At 40.6% G+C, this 14,561-nt stretch overlaps 1 protein-coding gene across 2 annotated transcripts in view; it reads right to left on the minus strand.

Annotated features, from left to right (window-relative positions):
* The window catches only part of PRSS12 (serine protease 12), a 171,673-nt gene that overhangs the window by 115,382 nt on the left and 41,730 nt on the right, over window positions 1-14,561 (minus strand). Inside the window, exon 4 of one of the 2 annotated variants that reach the window (XM_056565621.1) lies at window positions 5,135-5,282. In XM_056565621.1, the coding sequence (XP_056421596.1) occupies window positions 5,135-5,282 (148 nt within the window). Of the gene's footprint in view, window positions 1-5,134; window positions 5,289-14,561 lie in introns of both variants that reach the window. The other variant, XM_056565631.1, reaches the window with a different exon arrangement.

Consider the following 14,561-nt stretch of genomic DNA (forward strand, 5'->3'; position numbering starts at 1 on the left):
CCTTTCTCCGTCCGGCTCCCGGCGTCTCCTGCTCTGGTCTGTGATCGAGCAGACCAGAGCAGAAGATAACCGATAACACTGATCTGTTCTATGTCCTATACATAGAACAGATCAGTATTAGCAATCATGGTATTGCTATGAATAGTCCCCTATGGGGACTATTCAAGTGTAAAAAAAAATGTAAAAAATGTAAAAGTAAAAAAAAAGTGAAAAATCCCCTCCCCCAATAAAAAAGTAAAACGTCCGTTTTTTCCTATTTTACCCCCAAAAAGCATAAAAAATATTTTTTTATAGACATATTTGGTATTGCCGCGTGCGTAACTGTCCGAGCTATTAAAATTAAATGTTAATGATCCCGTACAGTGAACGGCGTGAACGAAAAAAATTAAAAAAGTCCAAAATTCCTACTTTTTTAATACATTTTATTAAAAAAAAATTATAAAAAATGTATTAAAAGTTTTTTATATGCAAATGTGGTATCAAAAAAAAGTACAGATCATGGCGCAAAAAGTGAGCCCCCATACCGCCGCTTATACGGAAAAATGAAAAAGTTAGAGGTCATCAAAATAAAGGGAGTATAAACGTACTAATTTGGTTAAAAAGTTTGTGATTTTTTTTAAGCGCAACAATAATAGAAAAATATGTAATAATGGGTATCATTTTAATCGTATTGACCCTCAGAATAAAGAACACATGTCATTTTTACCATAAATTGTACGGCGTGAAAACGAAACCTTCCAAAATTAGCAAAATTGCGTTTTTCGTTTTAATTTCCCCACAAAAATAGTGTTTTTTGGTTGCGCCATACATTTTATGATATAATGAGTTATGTCATTACAAAGGAAAACTGGTCGCGCAAAAAACAAGCCCTCACACTAGTCTGTGGATGAAAATATAAAAGAGTTATGATTTTTAGAAGGCGAGGAGGAAAAAATGAAAACGTAAAAATTAAATTGTCTGAGTCCTTAAGGCCAAAATGGGCTGAGTCCTTAAGGGGTTAATGCGCCTCTGCCTATCATTCTGAACGTTATGCACAGGCAGGACTTCAGAAAATGAAACAGTGGATGCAAAATCCCTGATATGTTCCTGACATGGACAGAGGTGGCAGCAGAGAGCACTGTGGTCAGACAGAAAAGAACAATTCAACTTCCTCTGTAGTATACAGCATCTGATAAGTACTGACAGGATTAAGATTTTTAAATAGAAGTAATTTACAAATCTGTTTAACTTTCTGGCACCAGTTGATTTAAAAAAAAAAAAAAAAAATCCTCCGGAGTACCCCTTTAGGTAAAATGTAAATTAATTAATTACTAACTAATTTTTGGGTTGTTATTCTGTGTCCCACTGTTCAAATAAACCTACTGTTAAAAGTATAGACTGATGTCCTATAGATTTCCATGTCAGTCTGCAAACATACAAAATCATCAGGCGATCAAATATTTTTTTCTTCACTGTATGATATTTAAATGTATCATTGTATTATAAGACTGCATTTGATTATATGTCTTGAATATCTTTTTTATACAGCAAATATTTGCAGAAAAACCATCCGGTTGTCTGATACATGTGAACTAGGACACCTACCACTTAACACATCAGATATCACATTTACAAGGTGTTTGTAACACAATCTGTGGTAAAAGCATCTATGATAAAAGCATAGTTTTCACAGACCACTAAATATTATACTGGAGGACAACACAAGGACACTGGTAACTGGTCACGCTTGATAGAGCATAACATACCCTATTCCTAGTCCTTAAAGTATTCTCATTATTGTTCCTGGGATTAGAACTACTAATATGTCGCTTTGCTGACCTATATGGGTCATCTATGGTTAAGCACAATTCACTGTATTTAATACATACATTTTATATGCTGTTATTTTGTATGAGGCCTATATTTTAGAAACCATTGTTCATCCCACAGCCATTCTGTTCTAGTTTGATGAATCGGCATACTTGAGCTATACATATAGAATTATGACCTTCATTTTGCTTGCTCATCTTTCAAGTTGAGTCATTCATTTTCTGTAGATGTGAAATATTATGACAATATTTGGTCGTTTGTAATATTTTTACTATGATCTTTACAGGTGAACCTTTTATATAATTGATCAAACCGGTAAAAATCTATTGTATGCTAAATCCTGACTTATAAAAAGAAACAATTTTCTGCATAATTATATGTTTATAAATTTGACAGAAATATATAGAAAAAAGTACATCTCTGATACTTCATAAGAGGGTAACTATGTATATTAGATTAAGGAGTTTATTATTCCCCTATCCTCTATGCACTTTAGACATTCAGAGATTAGTTCGTGACTGGTTTACCCTCCTGTATGTAACCTTCTACTATTTATAAAATTTGGCTGGACCATTGTATCAATAAAAGCATTTTATGCCTTTGGACTCAACCCCATTCCTTGTAGTGTGTAAGCTCTCACGAGCAGGGTCCTCACTCCTGTTTGAATATTTAGTGTGTAATATTGTAATGTCTGATACTTGTCTTTGTACCCCAACATTTTAATATGCTGTGGAATCTGTTGGTGCTATATAAATAAAATATTATTTATTTATGTATTATTAGTGTTGCTCGCGAATATTCGCAATTCGAATATTATTCGCGAATATCGCATATTCGCGAATTCGCGAATTTCGCGAATATAGCGCTATATATTCGTAATTACGAATATTCGTGTTTTTTTTTTGGTTTTTTTCTTCACAGTACACATCACAGTGATCACCCCTCTCTGCTTCCAGCTTGTGTGGTGTAAAGAAGGCTCTAATACTACTGTGTGAGACTGGCGTGCGAAAAATTCAAATATGCGAAAATTAGCATATGCTAATTTTCGCATATGCGGATTTTCATATATGTTAATTTTCGCATACGCGAATCTTCGCGTATGCGAAAATAAAACGAGAATATAACGAATATGCGAATATTCGCGAATATATACGAATATTCGTCCATATATTCGCGAATATTCGCGAATTCGAATATGGCCTATGCCGCTCAACACTATGTATTATTTATTATTATTATAGTCTCTTCCTATTAATGACCAAAACAATTACATACAAGATGTAAAGTAATGGGGAAAATGTGCTAAGATCCCAGTGCTGATCCCTGCACAGTAAATATATTCTCCAATATGTCTTATAATAACTTATTGTTACTGTCTTCTTTTGTAAGTAAAGTGTATCTAGTGATAGAGATACAGTATCTCACATAAGTGAGTGCACCACTCACATTTTTGTACCTTAATTGTACCTTTTCATGTGACAACACTGAACAAATGACACTCTGCTACCATGTAAAGTAGTGAGTACACAGCCTGTTTAACAGTGTTTATTGTTGTGTCCCCTCAAAATAACTCAACACACAACCATTAATGTCTAAACCTCAGCAACAAAAGTGAGTACACCCCTAAGTGGAAATGTTCAAATTGGGCCCAAATTGTCAAAATGTTGTATAGCCACCTTATTTTCCAGCATTTTCTTAAACCTCTGGGCATGGAGTTCACCAGAGCTTCACCAGGACCTTCACAGGTCTCCTCCATGACGACATCACAGAGCACAGAGCTAGTGGATGTTAGAGGCATTGTGCCCCTCAGATGATCAATAAGGTTTAAGTCTAGAGACATGCGTGGCCAGTCCATCTTCTTTACCCTCAGCCTCGCCTCTTTAGCACAGTAATGGTAATCTTCGAGGTGTGTTTGGAGTGGTTATCATGTTAAAATCCATGTTGGCATTCATGATTCTCTCAATGAACTGACTGTAGCGCTCCAAGGCCAACAGCACTTATGCAGTTCCCAGACCATAACAATCCCATCACTATGTTTCACTGTAGGCCAGACACACTTGCCTTTGTACTCATCTCCTGGTTGCTGCCACACGTGCTGGACACAATCTGAACCAAATAAGTTTTCCTTGGTCTCATCGGACCACAGGACATGGTTTCAGTAATCCATGTCCTTAGTCTGCTTGTCTTAAGCAATCTGTTTGTGGGCTTTCTTGTGCATTATCTTCAGAGGATGTTTCCTTCTGGGACAACAGCCATGTAGACCCATTTGATACAATGTGTGGCGTATCATCTGAACACTGACAGACTGACCCTCCCCACCCTATTTATCCTCTGCAGCAATGCTAGCAGGACTCAGGTGTCTATTTCCCAAAGACAACCTTTGCATATGATGCTAAACATGTGCACCCAACTTGTTTGGTCGACCATGGCAAGGCCTGTTCTAAGTGGAACCTGTCCTGTGAAACCACTGTATGGGCATGCTGAATCTAATTTTAAGGGTCTTGACAATCTTCTTATAGCCTAGTCCATCTTTATGTAGAGCAACAGTTCTTTTTTTTAGATTCTAGAGAGTTCTTTGTCATGAGGTGCTATGTTGAACTTCCAGTATTAGAGAGTGTGAGAACGATAACACCAAATTTAAGACACCGGCTCCCCATTTATACCATAGACCTTGTAACACTAATGAGTCACATGACACCGGAAAGGAAAAAATGGCTATTTGTTCCAAATTTTGACCTTTCCACTTAGTGATGTACCTGTTTGATTGCAAGGTTTAGACATTAATGACTGTGTGTTGAGTTATATTGAGGGGACACAATATTAAACACTGTTATACAGGCTGTGCACTCGCTACTTTACATTGTAGCAGAGTGTAATTTCTTCAGGGTTGTCACATGAAAAGATATAATAAAATATTTACTAAAATGTGAGTAGACTCATGAATGTGATATACTATATATACTTTATCAGGTATATAGGCAGATATTGCTATTTTTGTACCCCAGAGAGTTGACACTAGCAGGAGGGAAGAGCAAGGGATAATATTACTATAGATCAATACATACTTGTGTTTTGGTCAAAAATAGCAACAACAAAAAATATCAGCAATAAAAAAATGTTTCTGAGGAAATATAGGATTTTAGGGTAGTCATCCAAATAATTTGCTGTATTACATGGATGGGCATATCTGTCAGATCATAAGCATCATAAGCAACACTCACAGAAGGGAGAACACAACTGTAAAAATATGTCATGGTTATATAACGTATACTAGTCTACAAAATGTTCTCTGAAGCTACAAAAAATAAGAAAGAAATTGCCTTACCCGAGTCCCAGCTGTCTGCAAACCACCTCAGCATCTGCATCATCCCACTGGTCATCACATATTGTGCCCCATTGGCCCAAATGATAGACTTCTATCCTTCCTTCAAAAGGTGAGCTACCACCAACCAGTCGAGCGGGTATGAAAGAGTCTGTGGCTAAAACAAATTTACACAAAATAAGTTTATAGTTTCCGGAATAAGATATGTTTAATAACTTTCTCAGTCACAGTAGTTTCAGTCAGAACAAGCTCATTGCTTTCTTATCTGAGACATTCTTCTGCCTTTAACTCTAATGAGCAGTAATATGGGCTCCCCCTTTTCACATCAGCGGTGTGGCTGATTTTTAGGTCATGCAAAGGTTATTTATTTTGCAGGATAATCCCTTTAAAGGGGTATTCCAGGACTTTTTATATTTGACTATGCTACTGGGGCTGTAAAGTTAGTGTTGTTCATAATATAGTGTCGGTACCTGTGTGTGACGGTTTTCTCACAATTCTTCTGTGATTTTTACTCCAATATTTATTTTTACCAGCATAAAAAATGACTGTTGTCTCAGATTTTTCCCAGGTTGCAATGCGACCGAGACCTGACTCATTAGTCTGCTGATGACAGGGAGCCTGTCTGCTTCAATGGGTGGAGGGATCGCTTGGTGGAAGAGAGATCAATCTGCAACTAATGCAACAGCTGTAGGCACCCTGATTGAAAACCACAGGTCTTTTGAATGGATGCAGCTCATTTATGTTTCAATGGGTGGGGTGGCTGATGTGTGGAAGGGAGGAAAATGGAATTGGGGGATTTGTAGTCAAAAAGAGAAAAGTCAAACAGGAAATAACAGTTCACAAAAAGCCACAGTGTTATGGTAATCTCACAACATAGCCATTTAGCCCCAAGACAAGCGCAGATCCTTCCTAAGCATGTGCATTACTGCCTGCCAGGTACGTACTAAAATCACCTTATGGTGGATAACCTCTTTATGTTTGTGTTTGTATCGTTTAACAGTATCGTTTAACCAAGTGTGAGTTATTGTAAGCTTTAAGTTTATATGCCTCTATGTAAGAAATAAGAAATGTTGTTTGCAGGAAAAAAATATATCTGTGATAATCCAGCTGGTTGTCACCCCCTTACTGGTTCACATACAAAGTGATAGGGAAATCCTCCAGCTATAATCGCGTACCACATCCTTGTCAATCCTGTTACCTTTTAACGGAACAAAGACTTATAGCAGGCAGACGTGAGAGGTGCACAGCAGGGAGTTACAGGGGCACTCCTTGTAATGATTACATTTGATTCTACAAAAGACACAACATCAGGCTTTAAGGATGAGAACCCTTTAGTCTTCTTTGATATGTTACTTAATGGTACAAACCTGCCGCTCTGGTTTTAGCGTACAAATCTTGAATTATAAATGAGATCGCTGTGGAAGCCCTTGTAATGGACACAGCTGCATTCCCCTCTCTAAGCCTAATTGATCTGTTTGATGCACAGGAAAGTCACCTACTGGGACACAATGCCTTTCTTTTCCTCAGCCTTTTGACAGGGTTGTGTCATCTTTTTTGACTGTTTAGCTACATTGTATATTTAAACGTAATAACTTGAAAAAGGCTTTTAAAAACTTAGCAATGACAAAAAAGATAAATGTACCCAACATAAAGCGCCAATAAAAGCCTTTTCATGATAGCAAGATACAAAGTATTATGTATAATTAAAAGGGATGTCTAGAAATAAAAGTATAAATGTTTTCTTTTAAACACAATACTACATCTGTCTACAGTTTGTATGTGATATGGCAGCACAGTCCCATTCATGTCATTGGAATTAAGCTGCAGTACCATACATGGCCCATGGTCAAGTACAGTGGGGATCAAAAGTTTCATCAAATTTTGGATGCTAACTTGATGCCATCTGTGAAAAAGCTGAAGTTAAAGAGAGGATGGCTTATAGAAATGGATAATGATCCTAAACACACCTCGAAATCCACGGGGATTACATCAAGAGGGGTAAACTGAAGGTTTTGCCATGGCCTTCACAATCTCCTGAACTCAACATAATTGAAAATCTATGGATAGACCTTGAAAGAGCAGTGCGTGACAGACAGCCCAGAAATTTCAAAGAACTGGAAGACTTTTGTAAGGAAGAATGGGCAAAGATACCTCAAACAAGAATTGAAAGACTCTTGGCTGGCTACAAAAAGTGTTTACAAGCTGTGATGCTTACCAAAGGTGGCAGTACAAGATATTAACTCTGCAGGGTGCCCAAACTTTTGCAGACGCCATTTTTTGTTTTCTGTTATTTTGAAAGTGTAAATGATGGAAATAAAATCTAACTTTTGTTGACATATTATAAGAATGTCTAATCTGTAATTTGATGCCTTTTGGAGATTTTTCCATCTTTCCTTGGCTTCTTTATGCAGATTAATACAAATTTTTACCTGGGGTGCCCAAACTTTTGATCCCCACTGTATGTTGTAGTTTCTGGAAGAAGGCAGCCATGTTATTTAAATCCTGGACAACCCTATTAATGAAGTACCATACTTATTATAATAATATAAGGTTAATTTCTAAAGTTTGTTACCTACTAATTCAAGCATATTAAGGCCACAGTGGCCATATGTAAGGAGGACGAAGGCTTGGTTTATACATAGCATTTTGGTCAGTATTTTTAGCTGAAGCGGGAGTAGGTTTAATGCACAGACAAAGGTGTAATTCTTTCCATTATAGGGCCACATACTGATAAAATACTACTTACTGTGACTGAAAAAGGATGGTAACAAATTCATGATAAATTCAACAGTCTAACCCCTATCTAGGGCTATCTTTATCAGTAAGGTTGTAGGTATGTAGTTTTGTCTACCACAATAACAGAGAGATATAGTTGGCACTACCCCAGGCTCTGTTCTCAGGTCACACTAGGACACATCAACACTCTGCCCAAATCATCTGATGCTCAGCCAAACAACAAAGTGTTTCTTTATTCAAAGTATATTAGTATTGAAAATGATGCAGCACCTACCCATCGGAGTTTATGGAAGGCACCCTAATCGACACCCCCCCCCCCCTCCCCCATGTAAAATTGCTGAAATAAGCCCAAAGGTTGAGTGCCATTTCACTACTATCATTTTCCCTACTACAATACACAGAGTAGCTACCTTATCACAACTTGCATTGCTGAAAGGATCCAAAAGTACCACTTTGAATGGTCCCAGACTAATAACACAAAAAAGCTTATATAAGGCTCCCTCACTCCCTCCTAACCCCCAGTATTGGTGCCCGGTCTCCACTGAACTTCCCTTTCTTGCAGTTGCAGATGTGGCATAGTAGTGTTGCTCAGCCAATGACTGGCATCAGCGATGTCCCGCCTCAGCCAGTGATTCGCTGAGTGGTGCTACTACATCACATCATAAGCTTTCTTTGTGTTAATAGGCAGTCTGGGCCCTTTGGTTAAAAAAAAAATATTCTTGGGACAACTCCTTCATCAGAGGTAAAGGACTCCCCTAGGCTGGAGCATTGTGGATCACACAATGATTTGGCCTCCTGTATGTACATGAGCTGAAAACATACCAAGAGTGAAACCTGTGTAGCTGAAGGCAATGAGGCACACACTTCCCCTTTAAAAGGTAGCAGTGGGCCTCAATGCGCAGGTTGAACTATTAGGCCCCTTTCATACTGACATTGTGGCCCATTGGCAAACGCCTGTGAGGAACTTTTTTTTTTTTGGGCCTTAATGGATGTTATTTTTGAGGGGGCACAACGAGCAACAACAGGTCCCGACAAATCCCATTTAGTATTATGGGTTCCTTTGAACGTTCCACGATGTATTTTTCCTCTAGCTATTCTCCCCAGATTTCCTGATGGATGTCACACTGCCGTGTCACAACGGCAGTGTGAAAGAAGCCTTAGTATGTTATCAACCGGTGTCATTTCTCATAATAAAAAGATATTGGACAAAAAGACCATTTCTCAATGGAGGAATTGACATAACAATAAGGGTCTATCTGAAGAGCCAGAAGTGTCCCATGGCTAGAACTATTAAATTGGCAGTAGGTAAACCATTCTTGTACAGGGCTTCTCTGTTATTATTATCCACCCCTGGTGTACACATATTTTCACTTGAGCCCAGAGATGAGTAAAAAGATAATGTTCAATTTTAACAAGTGTAGAATTAAGACTAGCCTGCTGTGCTGAGCAGGTGCCAAAAGAGACCCCTGCAGGTGAACAATTCTGCACTCTTCAATCTTGGATTAAAGCACAACTTCATCCAAAACCTAGCAATTAGAGAGGAGCGAACTTCCAGTAATTTGATTCTCCTAGTAATTCGATTCTCCCAGTCTCCTAGGACTATATCCACCTTTTCCACCTGGATTCATAAAATGTGCACCAGAATCCTCAAATTCATGTCTATTAAATACAACAGTGAGACAGCTTAACAATGTAAACAGCTCATTTATTTCATGGTATTCTGATTTGCTATGTTTTTCACATTGTACATTGCATCTGAACCCACCTATCCATGGCTGTTTTTAAATAGCAGGTTACTACCTTAGATCATTGCGTAGGGCTATGCCTAGACCTCATATTAAACAGGTTTACTATTTAGTGTAAGGGTCCACCTGAGTGAGGTGACCTTATCATTGTAGATGGGCTCACACCATTCAAATGGAAACTGACCAGAGGTTAGTCCATGCTACCCTACTGGAATAGGTTCATAGCACTCCCCATACTAATGTCCATGTTACTTTTCTTATGTCTGCCCATTGCACCATTATTTTGAAAAAGTAATTAAAAGAATTATGCAAATTAGAGTGTTCGGTGCACTTAAGCTACTAAGTGCACTGCTAAGTTTGTCAGTCAGCTCCTGTAAGGACACACTCTCATTGCTCTGAGAGGGTCTAGGTACGGTCTTTGGCGCCCGCAATTTGGGCTTACTTTCTGGAACTTGAGCAGGACTTGGCACTTTACTGTACACAGAAGATGATGAACTTGACTCTGCTGTACACAAAAGATGATCTTTGCTGTTGAGGCTCCTCCTCCTTGGGTACGTTGATGGAGGCTTTAGGAGCAGACCATTTTGGCCTCAAATTGAAGGGGTCTGATTCCCAATCAGTTGACGGGAAATACTTGAAGGGAAGCTGTGTTGGGGCAGTTGGTCTTGTGACCACAGCAGCCCATTCTCCATGCAGGCTCTTGACGGGGGTGTACTCCACAATTTCACCCACCTCCAAGGAGTAGAACTTTTTATGAAGATATGGCCTCTGTACTGCTCGCCGGTTTACGAGGATGGTTTGCCCTGTGTGGCAATCTAGGAGTGTCCCATAACCTCTGACCTTGTCGAAGTCGGCCACAGTGGCTCTTCGTCGTTCTAGAGGCTCCTCCCCTTCTCGGGGATGATCCCATTTGCGTATGTACAATGCCTCCTTTTCTTTGGTATTTTCTTGATACTGCACTTTTTCTTCATAAGGCAAATGCACGTACTTATGGGCATACAGTTCTTTGTGTCAGGCCTTTACCTTTTCCATCAATTCGGCCAGGTCGGCTTCTTGACGGGCCCTTTCTCCTTCTGCAGCTGGAATTTGTGGGAGTGGCTTCCCAGGTATTGGCTGAAGTACCTTGTGCATATATTTGATCAGCTCCGGCTCATCTCCAAACACCCACTGCGGCAATTTCGGTGAGCACGGTCGTGCACTTGGAAAATCAGATAGAGGAACTTTAGCTTCAGGGCTGGAGGAGGAAGAATAGGCCGCCTCTGGTGGGGTAGTCACTGCAGACTCCTCCGATGGGATCTCGGCCCACGAGCCCCAAGTTCTGTGGTGAGGGGACAACCTCAACGGCGATGCACCTCCAGGTGTCCCTGCGCTCTCCGCTGGAGGTGTGTCTGGCCAATCGTTGTCATCATCTGGCAGTGAAGGAAGATTGCAGGCCCCCTCTTTGTCTAATGACAACCTCTGCAGACGGTCAGCAAGTTCTTGAAAAAGTCGGCCTGCGTCTGCCACGACTTTTCGTTGTTCCGGCGCCCTTTTGCCATCTTCACCACGTGGAGCGCTGCTCTCCGCCATGTCTGTACTCTCCGGCTCTTTGTGCAGACTGAAGAGGTTGCTGTGCATGATGTCTTTTATAGTGGGCTTCCCCAAAATGGCAGCCGGCAGGAAGGACGTCATCGGTGCAGCCCCAACTTCCGGTCCCTCCAGAGATGACTCCTGTATCTCCAAGTTCCCTTTCGGCTGTGATACAGCAACTTGGCAGCCACGCCCAGGGGCGGGGCACGGCGCAGCACGGGCCTTCTTCGCGCACTTTTACGGCAGCAGTTCAGCTTCGCCTGTGCTGACCGGACCAGAGGATCGCAGCATGAACTCATTGCGCAGTTTACACATCTTAGTTGCAGATGAATTTTCGCCTCCCCCCTTACTTTTCTCGTGGCCCCCTTGTATGGTGCACCATGGACATCGCTCCCGTACACAACAACACGGTTTACAGCACATGAATAAAGTTCGTTGCTTGGGGGGGGGAGTACACTTTCACTAGTGGCAACAGTAGTAGGCACACACCCGAATCCTGTTCGTGGAATGCCAAAAAGGCTTTGTGGTAGCCCTTGGGGGGTATAGTATAGTTGGAGTGTTGCTTCAGAATATAAGGGGTTAATTTAACCCCTGTCACTCGTGACGCCAGGGTGAGGGTTAATACGCTGAGGTAAATCTCCGCCCTATCGCCACCCTTCCCAGGAATGATAGGTGCGTGTTTAAATGAATGAAGGTCCACAATGGAGATGAACTTGAACTTGCATAAACTTTACTGAAGTACTTGCGGTACATCCAATTAACAGCAACAGTCTTAGTAATACAGTCTCTATATTGACCATTGACTTATCCAAAGAGTTATTAGATTTAGGATTTTTGCAGAGATCCGTCCGGATTTAGGGGAATATTTAGGTCCAGTGATCTTGCTGAGGTAAAAGGGATTGAAGTAACTCACAGTTTTGAGAGATGACCGTTGTCGCAAGGCTTAGGCCTGGTTACAGCTGTGCAGATCCGTCCTCATCAACAGCCTACGAGGAAAGAGAGCGAGTAATGGCTGCCGCTCCCTTATATGGGCAGGGCAGGTAAATTTTACCAAATAAAAATTCCATAAATTTCAATGCAGCAGAATCCCACTGCTGTCAATGGGATTCCACTGTACAGTTAACACTATGGAATTTCAGCGGCTGAGTTCTGAAAAAATGATTCATGAAGTCATTCTTTCGGCAGAATTCAAGTGGAATTCATTGCCATCTATGCAGATGACAATGTCCGCACAGTCCTAGCAGACCAAGATATATATATATTAACCCTTTCCTGCCACAGGACGTATGCATACAATTGATGTATTGCCGTACATCAAAAAAGCTGGTGGTTACTCTACAGTTGCGACTTGGTATTGTCATCTCTACAGGATACCTGAGCGCCTTTTCTACTCCTCTTCCCCGCAATCTACAGGGTACCTGCTGGTTCTCCCTCGGACCTTCTGGGCTGCATAGGATCCAAGTTTCACACTATACCCCTATATGGGGCTACATGCGTATTTTATATACTCTCAAGGTGAGCGGCAAATTCATAGAGCCTGCTACTCCCCTTTATAGGGGATCTTCTTCTCCGGTTTTGGGGTAATGCACGAGGCGCCGTCCTCTGGTCTTTTATTTTTCTACTTCTACACACCTTTTCTAATAAAGCCCTGTATTCTCACCATAATCATACTGACCCATAGAATAAAGATAACATAATTTTTACGGCACAGTGAACGTCATAAAAAAAAATCGCCAGAAATGTTTTAATTTTTCACAATATATGGGAGTTTTTCACAAAAAAATGCTGCGTGTATTAACAAAGATTTACTACTAATATATAATATTACAAGTACGATATACAATGCAATATGTCACACAAAAAATAAGCCCAGAATGTCCTTGCTCAGTAAAAGTATTTCAAAGAGACACATGCCAAATGTAAAAAATTGGGTTTGGTCATTTAGTAAAATAATCTGGCGCTGCCCTTAAATAAATTGACACATATAGAGTGTACATTCTGATTATGTGGACACTATGGGGAGAATTTATAAAGGTCTGAACCTTAACATCAGCAACAATCAGGGTTGTTGAAAGGATTTTTGCCACCCTAGGCGAAAGCTAATTTTGCCACCCCTTGACCCTGCCCATTGGCTCCGCCCTTTGGCACGTCCCACCTTACTACTGGGTTGACACACTGTAATAAACCTCCTCCTCATGTAATCACCTTACTACTGGGGTGACACACTGTAACAAACCTCCTCCTCATGTAATCATCTTACTTCTACTGGGAAGACACACTGTAACAAACTTCCTCCTCATGTAATCACCTTACTAGGGTGACACACTGTAACAAACCCACTCCATACGTAATCTACTTACTACTGGGGTGACACACTGTAACAAACCCCATCCTCATGTAATCGCCTTACTACTGGGGTGACACACTGTAACAAACCTCCTCCTCATGTAATCACCTTACTTCTACTGGAATGACACACTGTAACAAACCTCCTCCTCATGTAATCAGCTTACTAGGGTGACACACTGTAACAAACCTCCACCTCATGTAATCACGTAACTTCTACTGGGATGACACACTGTAACAAACCTCCTCCTCATGTAATCACTTTACTAGGTTGACACACTGTAACAAACCTCCTCATGTAATCACCTTACTTCTACTGGGATGACACACTGTAACAAACCTCCTCCTCATGTAATCACCTTACTAGGGTGACACACTGTAACAAACCTCTACCTCATGTAATCACCTTACTTCTACTGGGATGACACACTGTAACAAACCTCCTCCTCATGTAATCACTTTACTAGGGTGACACACTGTAACAAACCCACTCCTTATGTAATCTACTTACTACTGGGGTGACACACTGTAACAAACCTCCTCCTTATGTAATCACCTTACTAGGGTGACACACTGTAACAAACCCACTCCTTATGTAATCTACTTACTACTGGGGTGACACACTGTAACAAACCTCCTCCTTATGTAATCACCTTACTAGGGTGACACACTGTAACAAACCCACTCCATACGTAATCTACTTACTACTGGGGTGACACACTGTAACAAACCCCATCCTCATGTAATCGCCTTACTACTGGGGTGACACACTGTAACAAACCTCCTCCTCATGTAATCACCTTACTTCTACTGGAATGACACACTGTAACAAACCTCCTCCTCATGTAATCAGCTTACTAGGGTGACACACTGTAACAAACCTCCACCTCATGTAATCACGTAACTTCTACTGGGATGACACACTGTAACAAACCTCCTCCTCATGTAATCACTTTACTAGGTTGACACACTGTAACAAACCTCCTCATGTAATCACCTTACTTCTACTGGGATGACACACTGTAACAAACCTC

This window comes from Hyla sarda, chromosome 1 (assembly GCF_029499605.1).
Source record: "Hyla sarda isolate aHylSar1 chromosome 1, aHylSar1.hap1, whole genome shotgun sequence".
Classification (NCBI taxonomy): Eukaryota; Metazoa; Chordata; class Amphibia; order Anura; family Hylidae; genus Hyla; species Hyla sarda.